The 20,241-nt window shown below is 51.3% G+C and overlaps 1 protein-coding gene across 5 annotated transcripts in view; it reads left to right on the top strand.

Moving 5' to 3' along the window:
- Window positions 1-20,241, top strand: part of MED10 (mediator complex subunit 10) — a 140,000-nt gene that overhangs the window by 8,456 nt on the left and 111,303 nt on the right. Inside the window, exon 4 of one of the 5 annotated variants that reach the window (XM_028492794.2) lies at window positions 14,363-14,722. The exons of 3 other annotated variants lie outside the window; for them this stretch is intronic. In XM_028492794.2, the coding sequence (XP_028348595.1) occupies window positions 14,363-14,386 (24 nt within the window). In that variant the 3' untranslated portion in view covers window positions 14,387-14,722. Of the gene's footprint in view, window positions 1-5,879; window positions 6,049-14,362; window positions 14,723-20,241 lie in introns of those variants that run through there. One more of the 5 variants, XM_028492793.2, reaches the window with a different exon arrangement.

Here is a 20,241-nt window from a genome sequence, read left to right as displayed (position 1 = left end):
CCCGTGTGTCTGCCTGAGGGGACTGCCAGATGGCGGGGACAGCTGCGCCTTGGGAGTCTTTAGGGCCGGGCGGGCCTTGGGAGGCTGCGTGGCTGGTGAACTCGGGCAGTGCTGTCGCCGCACCTGCGGGCTGACTTTGAGCCGCAGGCCCCCGTGCGGTGTTTCTCAAGGGTCACCGCAGACCACGGCATCGGAATGACCTGGACTCGTTTATCGGAAAGGTGGCTCCAATTCAGACCTGTTGGGTGGAGGCTTTGGGCTGGGGCCCGGGAACCCGTGTTGTTGATTTCCTGACCCCAGTGATTCTGGACCCCTTAGAGCCCAGATCCACAGTTAGGGACTTCAGTCTCGTCGGTGTGTGACGGTGGGCACGGAGCGGGCTCCGCTGACTGGCCTGTGGCCGGTGAAGTGAGGGTCAGAGCCCAGCTCGCAGCGTTCTCCGCTGACCCCTCCCCAGGGGTGGGGGCCCTTGCTCCCCAAGGGGGTCTTATATTTGCTAGGAGGTGGGGGCCAGGCCCCTTAGGAGGTTGCTACCTTGTTGCCAGTAGTTCCCTTGTCTCCAAAGCATCACCAGCAAAGGATTCCCATCCCGGGCGCAGTTTGCTCTAGATGAGGGCTGGCCCGGCCAGTAGATCCTGGACCCAGAGGTTCCTCTCCTGCGTTGGCTTTGCCGCTTCTCACCCGCCCTGTTAGCAGCTGCATGTGGGTGGTAGGGGGCCGGGCCCAAAGCCCTTCCTAACCCCTGTGCCCACAGGACAACTCGGCTGGTCCTTCCCCCAGTTCCCGGAGCTGCAAGAACTGTTACCGTATGACAGAGCCAGAAGTCACAGCTGATGTGCAGGGAGCGGCATGTCACATGCAGCCCGCCTGTCCAGAGCGTGTTCTGACCCACTCCGTTCCGCTGACTCGGTAGAAGACATCGTTTGCAGTTCCAGCAGTGACCCGATTACTCCCGACCATCCCTTGTCCTCTGTCTTAAAGCGCCGTGCGCGACCCAGACGTGGGCCTTCTCCTCCCCAGCCTTCTCGGAGGCTGTATTTCCATCCCCTCTGCCTGGGTGCCCGGTGGGTCCACGGGTGTCTGTAATTCCCCTCTGGGTCCTGAAACTCGCAGGATGTAGCTGGCAAAGGGCAGCTGCCGTGCCCATCCGGGGCCTGAGAATCGGGCAGTTTTCAGCTATTTCTCAGCCTTGAGAAGAACGGCTGCCGTCGATGAGTGGAGGTGCTGATCAAGGAGCCAGTGAGGATACAAAGCCCCCCAGCCTGGGGGCCTGCTGAGCCAGGCCCAGCAGGGGCAGGGGTCGCGGAGCCAGTCACCCTGGAATGTCCCTCCATCTTTTCAGTACAAGTTTGGGTGTGTCGGGGGGAAGCCTTGGGACTTGTCAACGGCTCTTCAGCGCATTTGCCGTTGCCTCTGCGGTGGAGCCCCCGAAAGGTGCTGGGACGTCGCGGTACGTTCCCCTAAGTTCATGGGTTGGTCTCCGTTTTGCCCCGGACCTGGCATTGGTATTCGTTGCAAGTGCCAACCACTTTCAAGTCCTCTTCAGGTGACTGAGCAGCCCCCGCTCAGAACGGACACCGTGTGACTCCCGTGAAGGTCGGCAGGCGGCCCTCTCGCAGACTCACGGTGAAGGCGGCGAAGGCGGCGTGTCGGGCCTGACTGCCCACGGCCTTTAGATCCCACTGGGAGGTCCAAGGCCGCGCCCCAGACTCGGGCCGCGCGCACTTGGCCTCGCTGCCCCTTCCCTCGGCCCTTTGACCCCGCCTCTCAAGGGCCTCATTTCGGTTAGAGCAAGGATTGTTGGAGTCATCCTGGTGCGATAGCGACCATGTTGATGGGCTGCTTCTCTTTACGTCACCCCTGCTCATCCATGACGCCCAGTTAGTTGCAAATTCCTGCTTCGATTTTGAAGTCACCCCCGCCTGCACTTCCCCAAAACACTGATCAACCAACCAACCAGCCTGAAAGCCCAGTGATTTTCATCGCACAGCTACGTCACTATGGCACCAAGAGGTGGGTCCTGGGGCCTGAGCTTTAAAAGTCACTGTTCTCGTCACCTATGCTGCCCCTGCGGTTAAGAAGGTGAAAAAGCAAATATGAAGCCCTGCCTTTATGCAGAAGTAGGATGCCCTTCCATCTTTTTGGGTATACAATCATGTGTTCGTTACGGAAGACTCCGAAAACTGTAGCTAAGAGAGGCACACATATTGCTGTCCTTATTGTTAATGTTGTGCCTTTTATCCATCTAGGTGTTTTTCGACAAACACACACACACATACCAATGAATAGCCAGATGTGGAATTATTCCTGTACACGAGTTAGCAACACGCTTTTTTTTTTTTTTTTTTTCCAAACAGTGTATCACGAACATCTAGGCCAGTCAATGAACTTCCTACATAATAATTTTTAACACTTAGTGTTCCATTAATGTGTAATGTTGTCACTCATGTACCAGATGATGCGGGTTAAGCACGCTACACCCATTGACTCAGTCGCCCCAGGAAGTCTGTGGGGTAGTTTACAGATGAGAAAGCTGAGGCACAGAGAGGTTGGGTGGCCTGCTCAGGGCACCCAGCTAACAAGGGTGGAGCGGGGCTTACACCTGGTTTCTGAAAGTCTGAAATCAAGGTGTAGGCAGGGCCACGCTCTCTCCAAGGGCTCCAGGGGAGGATCCTTCCTGCCTCTTCCGGCTTCTGGAGGCTCCAGCTGTGCCTGGGCTGATGGCAGCATCACCCTGGTCTCTGCCTCAGTCTTCACGTGGCTGTCTTCTCTGTGTCTCTTGTAATGACGTTTATCATTGGACTTAAGGCCGCCTGGAAAATCCAGGATGGTCTCGTCTCATGATTCTTAACTACATCTGCAAGGACTCTTTTTCCAAATAACGTCGAACTTGCAGAGTCTGAGAAACAGATCTTTGCGATCCACCGTTTTGCACCCACTACTCTGCCCTATTAGGCAGGTCTGGCCGCCGAGGCCCTGGCCGTGCTGACTCTGGGGCTGCCGTGTCCATTCTCCCCGATCTGCCCAGAGCCCAGCTGCCACCCCCGGTAAACGTCTGGTTCTCTCTTCCCAGGGGAGGCCGGTCATGGGTTGAGAGTCGATCCAGGGCTGGCGAAAACACTAAAATCACGCGCGTCCACGTGGAGACAGGAGCAACGTCTGTCTTCCTCCTCGTCGTAAGATCCTTTTCTGCTTTTTGAAAGGAAAAAGTTAAATTTTTGTAAAAAAGGAAAAAGTAGTCACAGGCCTTTTGGCTTGGCGATAAGGAAGAAATATTGTGGGTGACAGTGGAAGTTACAAACCCGAGAAAGTAGGATGCCTTGCAGACGGCCTTGACACACACACGCACACACAGCTGGGGGTGCCTCGTGTGCGTGGCTGACACGTGTGGGAGCGGCAGGGGTGAGGGGTCTGGGGGAGAGGTTCTCGAAGGGCATCCACGGTCTCTGTGGCTGCGCCAGCACCGGAAGATGCTCACATAGTGCCCCAAGAGAGGAAGGGTGACAGGTGACCCCTGAAGGGGCCAAATCTGCACTTCCTCACCCGACGGGGGCTCCTCACACCGCGGTTGGCGGCTCCTGAGCCGCGAGTGCGGGTTCTCCCTATAGCTCATCACGCATAAGCTCTGGCTAATCACCCACAGGAGCAGTGTTTAAAGAATCAAGCATTTAAAAAGAATTGTTTTTTGGGGTAAGTGTGCTGTGAACACCAAGAAAGTCCATGCACACGTCCGTTTAATTTTGAAACGAGTTGGCCTTGCAGGAGGAGGCCGCTTGGGATTCAAGGGCCGCCTCTAGCTGCAGTGTTTATTTCACACGAGACCCTGTGCTGCATGCCTGTGTGTACCCCTGCCGATCGGGTCCTTCCCAGGGGGTGGCTGAGGGGAACACTCTGCTCTGTGAGCTGTTCAGTCCTCAACACAGGGAGAAGGCGGCCGTCTGCAAGCCAGAAAGAGAGTTTCCACCAGAGCGAGCCGCACACAGGCACCCTGATCTTGGCCGTCCAGCCTCCAGAGCTGTGAGGAATAAAGTCTGGTTGAAGCCGCCCCTTCTGCGGTGCCTGGTCACGGCTGCCGGGAACAGACTAAGACGTGGTTCCTCTGGACACTGCTCAGGGCGTTTCAGGCACTTAGTCAATCAGTTGTGATGGGTCAGTAAAGGGTCACTCACTTTTATTATTTCTCTCTTAATTTTGCTGAGTCAGATTGCTCGTCTTGGCTCCCAGAGCAAATGTCAAATTTTTTTGCCACCGAACACCCGGCCTAAGCAGGATGCTTAGCGCTGCTTGGGGTGCGAGGCTGGTGATGATGAGAAGGCTGGTGATATTAAGACATCTCCCTGCTTAGACAGGCTTCAAGCAGCCCGTGCCCGGGTCATTTGTTACTCTCTTTGATTTTTATTTATTTTAATTTTTAATTTTTAATTTTTTTTTTTTTTTTTTTGCGGTACGCGGGGCTCTCGCCGTTGTGGCCTCTGTCGTTGCGGAGCTCAGGCTCCGGACGCGCAGGCTCAGCGGCCACGGCTCACGGGCCCAGCCGCTCCGCGGCACGTGGGATCTTCCCGGACCGGGGCGCGAACCCGCGTCCCCTGCATCGGCGGGCGGACTCTCAACCACTGAGCCACCAGGGAAGCCCCTGTTACTCTCTTTTAAACTGTTCCTGCCAAGACACAAAATCCAAGACAAGAGGGAGACAGACTGGCCTGGCCTTGAAGTGGGCGCAGACCGCGGGGTCACAAGAGCAGTCTTCCCGTCCTTTTTGATGGTGGAGACATTAGGATAACGAGGCAGAAGTGGGGACAGCCTTGCTCGGCAGCTGAGCAAGCACAAGCTGAGAAGACAAGGGATGCGCCGGTGGAATATTTATTCCTGGCCTTGTTTATGGCATCGTCTGGTTCAGAATCAGAAATCGGCCAGGCCGCGGATTGGTGGGTCTGCCCCAGCTCACGGCTGGGGCTCTGAGGGGGCTCAGGCTTTCTGCACGCGCCTCTGTTTTCTCTAGCGTCCTCTGCCCCTGTTCTGCTCTGGACTTTATCAGTTTGCTGTCTGCTCCTGCGATCGGCCCCTTGGGCTTCTGTGACCGAGTGACATTCTGCAAGACCTTTTGCTGCCCAACAAGGAAGGGACTCGTGTGCGACACAAGCAAGACTGTTAGAATCTCTTCCAGGGGAACTTTTCCACTTCTTCATTTTTGTTGTGGAATGGTAGAGTCTCAACGGGGCTGGGATTTTTCACAATGATCCAGAAGCGCTGATTTTTTTCCCACTATCTTTGACATGTCAAAGGCTTTTAGGGGTGAGAAATCTTACATAGCATGATAATATCAACACGACTTTAAACTTTAAAAACAATTTTACATACCTATCTCACTTGATAATTTAAATATACATCAAAACTAATCATGCATAAGTATGTGTGTGTAATCTTATTACACTCGTCTTATTATAACTTTATTTTATTTTTTATTTTTTTGCGGTACGCGGGCCTCTCACTGCTGCGGCCTCTCCCGTTGCGGAGCACAGGCTCCGGACGCGCAGGCTCAGCGGCCGTGGCTCACGGGCCCAGCAGCTCCGCGGCATGTGGGATCGTCCCGGACCGGGGCACGAACCCGCGTCCCCTGCATCGGCAGGCGGACTCTCAACCACTGCGCCACCAGGGAAGCCCTATAACTTTATTTTATTACAGTCTTTATTGGCCTTTATCTACTGTTTCATGTAGGTTGGCTGCAAATTAGGGAAGTTTCAAATAACAGTGAGTTAAAAAAGATAGGTGTTATTTTTTTCTCGTGTGACAAGCAATTCGAAGTTTTCTGCCCAGAATAGCTGTAGCTGTTCACAAGCATCAACCAGGACCCACACTGATCTGCCTCTTTCCTCTGCCAGTTTTAGCACATGGCTTTGTCTTCACATCACAAGATGGCTGCTGAAACTCCGGGTATCATGCCTGCATTCCAGGCAGAGTAAACATAGAAGAGGAAGGGCAAAGTGTGATGGACAAAAGGAGTTCTCCTGTGGAGGCTTTGCCATTTTATTCTAGAAGGGCTGTATCCCTCAGGGACTTCTGCCCACACCTCACTGGCTGGAATAGTGTCTCATGGCTGTCCCTAACAGCGAAGGTGGCAGGTGATCTGCATCTTAGCTTACACAGCCTTTGGATCCCAGACGCAGCGCTGTAAATGAGTGTTTTTAAGTTCAGTTCATTTGGCGAGCAGGTGGGGACTTTCACATTAAGAGCCCAAAGGTGTGAGGTATGAAGGAGCATTGCATCCCACTGTCTACACAGTTTGGAACAAGAAGAAGCAGGACTCGAACTTCCACGGGGTCACTCTGGACACTTGGGAGATAATAGCGATGATGAATGTTCAAGAGCAGAGCTGGAGTCCACGGCCCATCTCTCCTTGCGTCCCGGAGCCGCAGGTGAGCGGCCTGGCACGTGCCTTGCCCCAGGCCCATGCCACGGCCTGCCCCTGCTGGTTTCGCCTTTGCCCTGCCCGTGTAGTGACAAACCAGGGGTCCACATGCTGCTGCAGCCAAGATGCATCAGATGGCTAGAAAGGCAGGAAGGCTGTCCACCCTGGTCCTCTGATTCCTGGGGTGATTCCTGAGTCTGGAGCTGCAAGAACCTGCGAAGCACAGCGGTTCTAAAATGCTTCCTGCAGCGTGTGGGTAGCCGGGTAAGGGGAGCCAGAGGACTGGGGAGCCAGGAGCACGTCGGTCCTTGTCTTCCTGTGCTGGTTGCAATACCAGCATCCACCTCTTTAGAGCATCACGCCCAGTCTATTCTCAGCTTCTCTTCTTTTCCGCTTCATCTGCGACCATCTCTCCCTCCTTTCCAAGCCCTCCTGCCTTTTCCCTTCCCGAGGCTGCGGGAGTGATGGAGGCACAGACAGTTCCAGAGTCTGCAGCCCTCCTGCCTCCCCTCGTTCTGTTTCTTTCTCCGTCCTTCTTCCTCCATCCCCTTCCTCCCACTTTTCCTTTTGAAAATGCCCTGGGCTCTGTCCCGTGTCCTCTGGTCGCCCTCCCACAAAGGGACAGGGTCTGAGACGCGCTCAGGATGAGGAGGAGATGGGTCCCCTTCCTGCCTCGCCCACTTTCACACACTCTCCTGGTGCCACCCACCCCCGCTGCCCCATCCGCCCTGCGGGGAGCCTGATCTGTCCCTGGCCGTGTGTTAGGGGACAATGCGCACGTTTTTTAAGGCAGCCTGTTTTTGCGTGGTTTTTATTAATTCTCCAGCACGCGCGGGCTGGAACATCAGTGTCCCAAAGGGATGTTAACACAGTTGCCCACTGATTTAATCAAAAGGAGCAGCTGGGGCCCAGGGTGAGGTTGAGTTATGGAATTAAGGCATAAAGGAAAACACAGGATGGGTCTTTTCTGTAAACTGTTGTCTGACCCTTTTACTAGTCCTGGGCCCTGTCTCATCGCCCTGTGAAATGAACCGAGTTGCAGGAGCGAACGGAGGACATTTTCGCTGCTATTGTCAATAACCATTTATTCACTGTTCAGTGTGCAACCAGAAATCTTACTCAGTACAGAGCCCGGCAGACTTCCCCCTCATATAACAGGGCTTAAACAGTATCGATTTAGTCCTGGTTTCACTGCGTCTCTTGTTAAGCTTCAGTAGCCTTTTGTTTATACAAATGTTATCTTACACAGCAAGCAAAAGCAGTCAGCACACTTAACACTGCTGTTTCACATGCTTGTTTTCCCCGGTGAGAAATGCAAACAGGGCAGCACGTTCCAGACACCAGACCCCTTCTTAGTAACTGCATGTGTCTTTCTGTGCAAGCCAGAAATTCTCTAAGCATACATTCAGGGTTATACCTATAAAAATACCAATAGGATCATATTATGCACACTGTACAGCATTTCACTTAAAATATCCCTGCAGAGCCTCCCTTCTCAGCCCATGTAGGGCTAAGTCCGGGCAGCTGGCAGCGCCCCACGGCAGAGATGCTGTAAGGCGCTCACTCCATCTCCCTCGGCCGAGTCTGTCCTGCTTTGCTGTTGCAAACGACGCTGCAGGATACTCTGTTGTTCATTTCATCGACCACCAACGGAGGGTGTCCTGTGAGATGACTTTCTTAAAGTGGAATTACGTGTATTTATATTTTGGTAATTATTGCCAAACTGCTACCCAAAGACAGGCCCCCACCAGCGCTCCCAGCATAGACCATGGAAGACCTGTGACTGAGCCCCGTATGGCTGAGGTCTCGGCCCCCAGACCCTCTGCAGAGGTGGACCACTAAAGCTAAGAGTTTCTTGGGCCTCCATCCTTCCAGACATCTTGTAGCATGCCAAGCCCATAGGCTCGCTCACTCTCTCTTAATTCTCCTGAACCGTCGCGAACATTTCCCCAAACTGGGACAAGGTCTCCAGAGCCGTGGAGGTGCCCGGGGAGGTGCAGACCCGGGAGCTTTGGCTGCGGAGAGCCACAGAAACAGCCCACCCTCCGCTTATCACCTGCCAGAACCGCAAGTCCTGATGGACGGCGGGCTGGAGAGCCGGCCGAGCCCCCTGCGCTAGGTGCGGCTTGGAGGACGTGTTGACAGCAGGTGGAGGACGTGTTGACAGCAGGTGAAGGACGGCTCTGCGTGTTCCCCTGGACTCCATGTGTGTGCTTGGCTGGCTCTTGCCCAGGTCCTGTGCAGACAGGTGTCAATACCTCCCTTCCTGTGACTTCAAAGCGTTTCACTGCATCCATGGTGAGAAATAAAGTTTACATCCCATGCCAGGACCATGTATCCAAAGTTTCACAAAATAATACGCACTTTTGCCACACGTGTGAACTCTGATCTGTCCCTTCTCTTCCCGGGGCTGATGGGAGCCACTGCATTGGTTTCACAGCCACCGAGGAGAGGGGCTGCCACCTGCTGTTGGAATGGATTCTCTGCTCCCGGGGCTCTCTTGTGATCAAAGGGGCAGTGTGGATTTACGCTACCAAAGTGTGGAAAAAGGCCAAATTGTCTTCCACAGCTCCTTTGTTATTCCTCTGTCCTCACTCATGTCTACTCCATCCTTTATTTTAGAGCTGCCTGTTGGCCTTCCCCCGGCCAGCTGGCCACGGTGGACCCCCAGTGTGGGTCTGAAGTGCAGAAGGCCCTGTGGACTCAGAGTGATGCTCCTGGGCCTCTGGCTCCTTCCCCACCTGTGTAATGTCTGCAGGGTGTGGGCTGCGGGTCAGAGAAACACCCACACAGATAAGAGGTTTCAATCCATTGAGGAGCTTTCTTCCCAGAGAGGGGGAGGGTACGGGGGGAGGGAAAGAAGGAAACTAGCGTTCAATGAGGATGCTTGTTGGGGCCCACTTACTTGTCCCAGCAGCCCTGAGCAGGGGTGTTGTCATTCCCACTTAGCCATTCAGAAGCGAGTGCAGGAAGGATGAATCCCCAGGACAGCAGAACTGGCTTTGAGTCCAGGAAGTCTTGCTCCAGGTCGGAGAACTTAACTTCCTCTGTCTTCCCTGCAAACACACTGTTCTGAAGCAGATGAAAGAGGCTATGGCAGCTCAGATGCCAGGTTGTCCTCTGTAGCTGCTGGTGTGGTTTTGCCATCTGGTATGTAAGTTTGATTAAGTCCTGTTTGTTTATTTTTGCTTCGATTTCTTTTGCTTTAGGAGACTGATTTAAGAAAATCAGTCTTTTGTATGATTTATGTTAAAGAATGTTTTGCCTATGCTCTCTTCCAGGAGTTTTGTGGTGTCATGTCTTACATTTAGGTCTTTAAACCATTTTGAATTTATTTTGTATGTGGTGTGAAGGAATATTCTAATATCATTGTTTTACATCTAGCTGTCCAGCTTTCCCAATACTGCTTGTTGAAGAGACTGTCTTTTCTCCATTGTATATTCTCGCCCCCTTTGTTGCAGATTAATTGACCTTAAGTACATGGGTTTATTTCTGGGCTCTCTACTCTGTTCTAGTGATCTGTGTGTAATTTTTTGTGTGCCAATACCACACTGTTTTGATTACCATAGCTTTGTAGTATAGTCTGAAGTCTGGAAGGGTTATACCTCCAGGTTTGTTCTTTTTTTTCTCAGGATTTCTTTGACAATTCTGGGTCTTTTGTGGTTCCATATAAATTTTAGGATTATTTTTTTCTTGTTCTGTAAAAAATGTCATGGGTCTTTTGATAGGGGTTGCATTAAATCTGTAGATTTCTTTGGGTAGTATGGCCATTTTGACAATATTAATTCTTCCAATCCAAAAGCATGGGATATCTTTCCATTTCTTTGAATCATAGCTTTCCATTTCTTTGAATCATATTCAATTTTCTTTATCAATGTTTTATAGTTTTCAGTCCATAGGTCTTTAATCTCCTTGGTGAAGTTTATTCCTCGGTTTTTGTTTTTTGTGTTTTTTTGTTTTTGTGATGAGATTTTAAATGGGAGTTTAAAAAAACTTTCTCTTTCTGGTTTTTCATTATAAGTGTATAGAAATGCAGCAGACTCCTGTATATTAATCTTGTATCCTGCTACCTTGCTGAAATGATTTATTAGTTCTAATAGTTTTTGTGTGGAGACTTTAGGGTTCTCTATGTAGTGTGTCATGTCATCTGTAAATAGTGACAGTTTTACCTCTTCCCTTCCGATTTGGATACCTTTCATTTCTATTTCTTGTCTAACTGCTGTGGCTGGGACTTCCAATACTATGTTAGATAGAAGTGGTGAGAGTGCTCATCCTTGTCTTGTTCCTGATTTTAGCAGGGAGACTTTCAGCTTTTCACCACTGAGTGTTATGTTGGCTGTGGGTTTGTCATCAATGGTTTTTATTATGCTGAGATATGTTCCCTCTATACCCACCTTGTTAAAATTTTTTTCTTTATTTTTGAAAAAATCCATTTCAAAGCTTTGGAGTTATGAAGCCCAAGAGTAATTGGTACCCAGAGCTGGAAGGGACTTGGGGCCATTAGGACCCACCATGAATGCTTGCTGAGATCCTTCTCAGCATCACAATAGCAGAGGCAGCACTGAGTGTCCCTGTGACCTCTCCATAAACACCTGAGGGATAGAGTACTTGGTCCTTCCTCAGACCACCCCTTCCTTCCCCCTCTGGACACTGGATTTTCAGAGATTTTTTTTTTTTTTTTTTATATACAGTTAAGAAATTGTGTTTACCTGCACTTTTCTTCTGTTAGCTTTATTTTTGCTCTGTAAGGAACAGACATCCACATGTTTATTGATAGTACCAATATAACATATTTTTAAGTCTTCTCAGTTACTTTTCATTTGAATAAACTCCTATGTATCTAGCTATCTCTCTATCATCTCTATCTATTTATCCATCCATCCATCTGTCCATTTATCTATCTGTATCTAACTCTGGCAGACACACCCTATGATGACCCTCAATGACTCACTCTCTTGTATAATCTTCTCCCCTTGAGTGTAGGTAGAACCTGTGACTTCTAACCAACAAGGTATGACAAAGGAGTGGGCATGGCCCTCCCATGACCACATCACATTACGTAAGATTCCATCTTAACAACCTGGAGTGAAAGAGATTCTCCCTTCCGCTGGCCTTGAAGATGCACACGGCCATGTTGTGACCTGCCTCCAGAATGGTATGAACACCGCGTGTTAAGAGGAGAGAGACCTGATTTATGATCTTTGTTTACTTCAGGAATCAGAGTGTCAGACACTGGGCTGTACAAACTGTAGCAAGTCTTCACAAGCTCATGTGGCAGGCAAGGAGCTGTGAATTTCCTTCCTTCATGGGTGGGATTGGGGCCCCTCTGCATACAGGAGGTATGTTTGCATCACAATAGCTGTGGTCTTGATAAAGCAGAGGACTGGAGGCGATTCCAGCAGACCTCCCTGCCCTTCCTCTGCTCTGCTGTCTGGTGCAGGAGCCTGGTCACTGCACATTGCATTGCTCCAGCTTGCTTGCTGGTGGATTGAGCTATTGCTTCTGTAGTGGGTTGAATGATGGCCCCCAAGATGTCCCCACCCAGTCGCCAGACATTGGAATGTTACCTTATACGGCAAAATGGATTTGCAGATGAGGTCAGGTTAAACATCTTGAGATGGCGACACCATGCTGGATGCGTCCAATGTATTAACAAGCGTCCTCGTCAAGGAAAGACGGAGGTGGGAGATCAGAAGTGGGAGTTGGAAATGTGACAATGGAGGTAATGTTGGAGTGATACGCAAGGGAGGAGCAACGAAAGAGGAAATGCAAGCAGTCCCAGGAGCAGAAAAGGCGAAGAAAGGGATTCTCCCCTGGAGCCTCCAGAAGGAACCAGCCCTGTGACACCTTGACTTTAGCCCAGTGAGACTGATTTCAGAATTCTGGCCTCCAACACTGGAAGAGAATAAATCTGTGTTGCTGTAAGCCACTAAGTGTGTGGTGATTTCTTACTGCGGCCAAAGGAAACTAATAGAGCTGCTTTTTCTGCGGGAGGATTACCTCTCCTGCCTATGGCCAGTGCTTCACTGTGGGGAAGGGGCTCTTCCACTGATGTCAAGCTTGGCCATGTGACTTGCTTCAGCCAATGAAGTGTGAGCAGAGGGGATGCAGGGCTTGGTCATGTGACTTTCTCTGGCCAACGAGGTGTGAGCAGCGGGGACAGGGTGCACTTCTGCGACCCAGCAGAGCCTCACATGGTGGTCATTGGCCGGCTCTTGCTCTCCTTCCCTGCCATGAGAACAGAGCGTCTGCTCTTCACCGCAGACCTGGGAATGATGGGGAGGTGGCGCAGAGCTGCGCCCAGCACACGGCCACCTGCACGGGTGGGAAACAGTCCTTCCTTGTCAGACACTGAGATGGTTTGTGCCTGCGTGCAGCTTAGTTCCTGGCTGGGGTTGGCCTGTGGGTGGCATTGCGGGGAGGTTGCAGCCACCAGGGACCCTCTCTTCTGCTTCTCGGCTCCAGGAGGTGCCTCTGGCAGCTGCTGGTGTTGGCGGTGGTTCCATCTCCTGCCAGGCAGCCCCTCCTGAGGACCCAGCTCCCATCAGAAGGCCTGGCCTCTGGGCTCTGCTAAGACCCACCTCTTCCTGGTACCTTTGCAGCCCCAGCAGCTCTTCCTGCTCTTGGTGACCCTTGGATTGCCTCATGGTTTGGTTTTTCATCTCTTTTAACATCTTTGTAACCAGTTTTCCATATTGAGTGGCCCCTATTGAACTGCCGGGAATGGCCCCTGTTTTCCTGGCTGGATGCAGTAGGAGTACCAGGTGGACGAATTACAAGGAAAATAGAAAGACTGGCAGCTGTTAGCAAAGGCAAGTGAATACAACGTGTGGATGTGTTTTGGTGGTGGGAGGCGAATATAAGAAACGCATGGATTCTTCAGCTAACAAAATATAAATGCTTCGTCCTTAAAAATGCTTGCTGAGATCCCTCATTTCTTCCTTGCACAAATACGTGCGTGCACACGCACAAACATGTACACACATATGTCTGAGGAGCCTTCGTCTGTACTTCCTTGGGAACCATTGTGAGGAAGCTTTAATCTAGACACTCCTACTGATGTGTGGAAAAAGAAAAAAGAAAAAAACTGCACGTTTGCAAAAATGGCTGCAATTATTTTCCTCCCTGTCTGCAATGTGACTTTGACGCTCTTCCATCAAGAGGGGCAGTTCCTGTCTCCACTCCTTGAATCTGGGCTGACCTCATAACTCGCCATGACTAAGAGAATGTGGCAGAGGTGATGCTGTATCAGCCCCAAGAGCAGGCTTCAAGGGGCCATATGTGCCTCTACTCTCTGAGAACGCTACCCTGCCACCCTTGTCAACAAGTCAGAACTGTTGTGCTTGGGGATGGGAGGCCTCTTGGAGCAGCGTGAGACATCCAGCTGAGGCCGCCCTGCACCAGCCAGCCCCCAGGCAACTCAGCAACTGAGGACAGAGCTGAGTGAGCCCCAGCCTAGACCAGGAACACTGCCCCACTGAGTCCAACCCAGATATCACTGAGGAAGATTTCCAGAGCTGGTCTGGGGTCTCCATGAGCAGAACACTGTACTGTCCCCTGAGAGGAAGTTAAACATCATCACACCGTGAAAGGAAAATCAAAATGGAGTTGGTGTTGCCAAGAGAGCTCTCTAAAATGGAGCTGGGGGCCAAGCCTGGATAGACTCTGACCTTTAGACCCGATGAAGTCATCCAGAACACCTGTCAGAAACCCAAGATACTATCAGACCCTTGCCCTAAAAAGACTCGCGATGCCTTAAAGACAAATACTTTCTGACTCACATCACGTCAGAGTCAATCGTAACTCTAGCCAGGCAACTTCTAACATCCTCCTGTCTTTTGTCTTTATAAACCTGTGACTCTTTTCTCTTCCTTGGAACACTTGCTGGTTATCGGAATCGATGCCTCCTGAATTGCAATCCTTAAGACTTCAGACAAACTCTTTTCTTATTTGCAGCCTCCCGCATTATGTTTTGGTTGACGACGCACGACGCACAACCTGAGCCCAGTGCTGTAGGCGTTTCTAATTCCACTGGGCTCTGAGGGGAGCAGTAAGGCCAGGATCTTTCAACACGCAGGGCCGGGGCCATCGCAGCTGGGCAGGAGTGGAACATGACACCGCCCGGACGGTGATCTCCAAATCTTCCCACCGGAGCGTCCCATCGTATCCCAGGAGAAGGACTCCGGTGTGGGCTATACATTCTGGAAGCAGGAATAGAAGAATTCCCTCAGCAGAGTAAAAACAATTCTTGTCTTATTCTTAAAATATGTGAATACCGTGTAGCTTAATGGGCTTGCGCTCGTTTTAAATAAAAGAAGTTAAAAATTATTCGCGTGGAGCAAAATTGTTGGCCTGGAAGTCTCTGCTTATGTTTCATCCCGTGGCACACTCGTGTGCCCTGGTTGAGAAGCATGGTGGTGGACGCAGTGGAAATTGTGAAAAAAAATCGGCTGCTAGAATCTTGTTTTAAAAAAGAATTTTATTGGAGTATAGTTGATTTTCAATCTTGTGTTCGTTTCTTAAGCCCAGTTACCAGTGGGTTCTTGGGACCCAGGTTTGCATTCTCAGCAAAGCCTGAAGGCAAAGGGAGGAAAGCACCTGGAGTTCTGTCCCACCCATTAGTAGGGACTTAATGCACATTAATTCCCTCCCCTTTGCTGGGAAGAAAACGCTTAGCTGAGAATGGAATGAATGAGGTGTCATTATTAAACAATTAACTCACCTCTCAGCAATTGTCCTAAATCGCTCCTGATTCAATGCAGGTGGAACACCATATGTTTTCCTCCTCTGGCAACAAAAGCTCTCTGGCAGAAAGACTAAGGCAACCCTTCATCCTGCTTCTGTTCTGGGCTCTATTCTGCCCTCCCCTTGCTTCTCCATAGTCACTGCTTTGCCTCCGTCTCTCACCTTGGAGCATATGCCACCCCAATCCTGGCGGGTTCCTGCTCTCCTAGGTGTGACAACTCGGGACCAATATACAAATTGCAAAAACTCTCCAGTCCTTAACTTTGAATTTTGGAATCTGAGGCTCTTTGGCCTTCATGTTTCTAGAGCTCTCACTACTTGCTGAGGGTACTGGCTTCTGTACAAAGCCTCTCAGTCTTTGGAGGGAAAGCGCTCAATCCCGATGACTTTAGCCTCTATTCAGGATGATGCCAGGGAAGCCCCTCTTTTCCCTCCCGTATCAGGAACCAAATGGAATAATAGAAACTTGGAGAGGAGGAGACCTGCATCAGGGGTGTGATAGGCAGAGTTAGGGCCCTTTACAGCTGTCCACGTCCTAATCCCTGAACCTAGGCTTATGTCAGGTTAGTAATGAGGGGAATCAAGGTAGCAGGTGGCATTACATCTGCTAATCGGGTGACCTTAACACAGGGAGATTATTCTGGATTATTTGGGTGGGCCCAGCGTCACCACAAGGGACCTTAAAAGTGGAAGAAGGAGGGAGAGGAAGAGAGTAAGGGGAGCTATGAACACAGGAGAGAGCGCAAAGAGACGCACTGTCGCTGGCTTTGAAGATGGAAGAAAAGCCACAAGCCAAGCAATGCGGGCAGCCCGTAGAAGCTGGCAAAGGCAAGGAAGTGGATGCTCCCCTAGAGCCTCCAGAAGGGGAGGCAGCCCTGATGACGCCTGGATTTTAGCCCAGTGAGACCTTTTTTGGACTTCTCCAGAACCTGAAGATAAATTTGTGTTGTTTTAAGCCACTGAGATGGTGGTAAATTGTTACAGAAGCAGCAGGAAGCTAGTACCTGGGGCTGCCTGAGTCTCCCCACCCCAAGGTCACTCACATCCCATCAGCCAGGGGCACCTCAGATCTCACCCTAGTGATGCCCTTGAGCTCGTGCACAGCGGTGGTGTCCGTCTGGACACAGGGGACCTTTCTAGAACTCTCCATTGGCAAAGGCTCTCCAGTGGCCATGGGCCAAGAGGGAAGGAAGGGGAGAGCTTTGGTCCCAGGGCAGCAGGAGGGTCCTGCTCTCCTAGGAGCTGGAGCTGAGACGGGGCTTCTAGGCACCAAGGGCAGCCCTCTCTACGGGCAGCCCAGCAGGAAGCGGCACAAGAGACCCCACAGATGCCCAGAGCAAGAATTCGGGTCCAGACTCCCCCCTGCCCCAGCAGAGAACAAGTCCAGGAGAGGGGCCCCCCACAGAGGAGTTCTGCACCCCTCCCGCCTCCCTAGTAGAGGTCACACAATAGGGACCCGGGAGATGTGCCAGGAGTGGGACAGACTCATTCCAGCCCTGCAGCACCCAGTTGCTGTATCTATAACGGGGAGCAGAGAACCTGCCTTGAAGGCCTTGAGGTGAGGCCTTGAAGGAGGCGGATGGGTAGCATGGACTTATTTTGTGAACTCTCAGGGATGAAAGACTGGGAAGCCCCGCTCTCTTGCCATTTCATACATTTTTCCAGATATCCGAATTTTTGTGGCTAAAGAGCAGTGCCCGTCTTCTCGCTGACATTTCTTTTCAGTAAACTCTAGAGACCCGTGTACAGACACCCCTGCTGCATCCTCAGCCTTTTCTCTGAAAACTGCCTTTGCAGAAATCAGTCATCCTCCAAGGAGGCGCTTCCAAGGGAGATGTTGTCTCTCTCCCTGTCCGTGGTCCCCGGTGGAGCAGGGGCCCTCCTTCCTCCCCATCGCCTCTTCCAGAGCGCCCCCGCTCCCCCTCAGCCCCTCCCAAGCACATGTCCCTTTGCGGTCACGCCTGACCTCGGGCCCTCTCCCCCATTCCCTGGGCCTGGGCTCCCAGATCACCCTGTTCCCTCCACTTTCTCTCCAGTTGCCATTCTCATGTCATTGTCCCCTGGAGGATAATCCTTTAAACGCCTGGCCTCTGTGCTGACCTTTCAAAGCTCCAGCTACCTTTGCCGCAGCCCAGCTTGGCCCCCCACTCCTGGGCCGCACCCCCAAATCTGTCGGTCCTCGCCGCCTTCACAGAGTCTTGCAAGCCTCCTCCTCCGCCTTCCGGGCGCCGGCTGTTCCCAGGCAGGGCTTCCCTACCTCCTGAGGCTTTTATTCTTTCCTTTGCCACCCGGATCCCCTCCATCCTCGTCCCCTCTTGTCCAGCTAAGATCTGCATTTCTGCCCAGAATCACTCCTGTAACCGCTCTCAGTTCCCTCGCCCTCTTCCCTCGATGTTATAATTCTCCTGGAAACATCTCAGCTCTGATTAAACGCATCCATCTGCCCCGAGTGTCTGACCACTGCAGGAGAAAATGACACCACCCGCTGACTCTGTCAAGTTAGATTCACGCCTCTGACCTCTGACCTCGACGGGCCTCAGCGCAGCCCGAAATCTGGCAGTTTTGCCGCTTCCCTCTCTGAGGGCCACACCATGGGGCGCCCGGCAGGCAGGCGCCTCTCCCCGTGGTTCTTAAACCTGGTGAAGGGTTGGAGTCGTGCGTGAGAACGGCCAGCATCTCGCTGTTCAGGCCCCGGCTCCCGACTGGTCTGCCTGTTTGGAGCAGAGTGAGGGGCAGACGTCACTGTCTTGCTCCGTTTCACAGAAGCGTAAGCATGTATCCCTCTCCCGTGCTGGCAGAGCCAAGCTCCCTGCAGGGGTTTTAGGGGAGGCTCTTCCTGCCCCTTCCAGCTTCTGGAAGTGCCAGGCGTTCCCTTGGCTCATGGCCGCGTCCCTCTAATCTCTGCCTTCGTCTGCACATGGCCGTCTCTCTGTCTCTGTGTGTCTTTTCCATCTCTTAGAAGAATATTGTCATTTCGGACAGAGAGGCCACATGAATAGTCCAGGGTAAGCTCCTCCTCTCAAGAGCCTCAGCTTAATTCCATCCTTTTCCGTATAATGTAATAGTCACTCTTTTATCATATAAGATTCTGGGAACTAGGACGTGGACGTATGTTTGGGGGGCCACCATTCAGCCCCTTACAAACATATACAGGAAAATGGACAGCTTCTCACTGCACAGATCAATGAATTGGATCAAACCAAACACAGCCAGGGAAACAAGACACAGATGCAGAAACATGCCCCCCCAGGCGTCCTGGAGCCCCAGCCCCGTCAGTCATGCTCCCCACTCCAGGGGACCCACCACCCCACCTCTGAACGGCCTGGTTTCGAACGCTGCGTCCACGGAGCCAGGTGTGTCTGCTCCGTTGGCTCATCGCTCTGTGTGAGATGCACCCCTTTTGTCGTGCACGGATTCCTGGGGTAGCTTACCGTCTGTGACCACGTTACCATCGTGAATCCCGTCTGCCCTGGGGGGGCATGGGGCTGTCTCTAGTTCCAGCCACTACCAACGTGCTGCTACGACCTCTCGCGGGTGCACAGCTCTTGGCGTGCGAGCACTCATTGCTGTGTGCGGGGGAGGCGGTGCTAAGAGCCCGCAGATGCTGCTGCCAAGGGGATGAGTGCGCTCTTCCCAGCGGAGGACCAGAGCCCCGAGCTCACGGCGCCCACAGACGGTGTTGCCCCCCCGGTCACTTCAGCAGCTCTGGTGTGTGTGTAGCGTGTGTCATATTGTGGTGTGGATGACAAAGATCATCCTTTCAGCTGTATGTCGGTCACGTGGCATCCTCTTCTGTAAAGTGCCTGTGAAAGTCCACCCGTATCTCTGTATTGGGTAGTCTGAATTTACTGGGTTTTTCTAACTGACCTTTAGCAGTTCTTTTTACTCTGGATACAAAACCTTTATTGAATATGCATCTTGTGACGATCTTTTTCCTTTCCTTTACCCTCTCTCAGTGGTGTCTTGTGATGAAAAATTTCTTAGTTTTAAAGTGGTCCACTTTAGTGTTTTGTTTTTCCATTTAGAGTTAGTGATTTTCTTCTCTCCCACTTCCTTCTTTATTATTAGAAAGTAATAAAACCTTTACTAATTTTCCTTTCACACTTAGATTTATGATCTACCTGGAATTAAATTTCTTTTCTTTTTTTGTGGTATGCGGGCCTCCCTCTGTTGTGGCCTCTCCCGTTGTGGAGCACAGGCTCCGGACGCGCAGGCCCAGCGGCCATGGCTCACGGGCCCAGCCGCTCCGCGGCACGTGGGATCTTCCCAGACCGGGGCGCGAACCCGGTTCCCCTGCATCGGCAGGCGGACGCGCAACCACTGCGCCACCAGGGAAGCCCGGAATTAAATATCTGAATGGAGTGACGTAGGGATCACATACGTGTGAATGGCCCCTTGATTTTTTTTTAAACATCTTTATTGGAGTATAATTACTTTACAATGGTGTGTTAGTTTCTGCTTTATAACAAAGTGAATCAGCTATACATATACATATATCCCCATATCTCCTCCCTCTTGCATCTCCCTCCCTCCCTCCCTATCCCACCCCTCTAGGTGGTCACAAAGCACCGAGCTGATCTCCCTGTGGTATGTGGCTGCTTCCCACTAGCTATCTATTTTATGTTTGGTAGTGTATATATGTCCATGCCCCTCTCTCTTTGTCACAGCTTACCCTTCCCCCCCCCGTATCCTCAAGTACATTCTCTACATCTGGGTCTTTATTCTTCTCCTATCCCTAGGTTCTTCAGAACCATTTTTTTTTTCTTAGATTCCATATATATGTGTTAGCATATGGTATTTGTTTTTCTCTTTCTGACTTACTTCACTCTGTATGACAGAGTCTAGGTCCATCCACCTCACTACAAATAACTCAATTTCGTTTCTTTTTATGGCTGAGTAATATTCCATTGTATATATGTGCCATGTCTTCTACTTTATCTATTCATCTGTCGATGGACACTTAGGTTGCTTCATGTCCTGGATATTGTAAATAGAGCTGCAATGAACATTGTGGTACATGACTATTTTTGAATTATGGTTTTCTCAGGGTATATGCCCAGTAGTGGGATTGCTGGGTCATATGGTAGTTC

Source organism: Physeter macrocephalus, chromosome 8, assembly GCF_002837175.3.
Source record: "Physeter macrocephalus isolate SW-GA chromosome 8, ASM283717v5, whole genome shotgun sequence".
NCBI lineage: Eukaryota > Metazoa > Chordata > Mammalia > Artiodactyla > Physeteridae > Physeter > Physeter macrocephalus.
The sequence above is the reverse complement of the archived record's forward strand: the minus strand, read 5'-3'. Positions and strand labels throughout refer to the sequence as shown.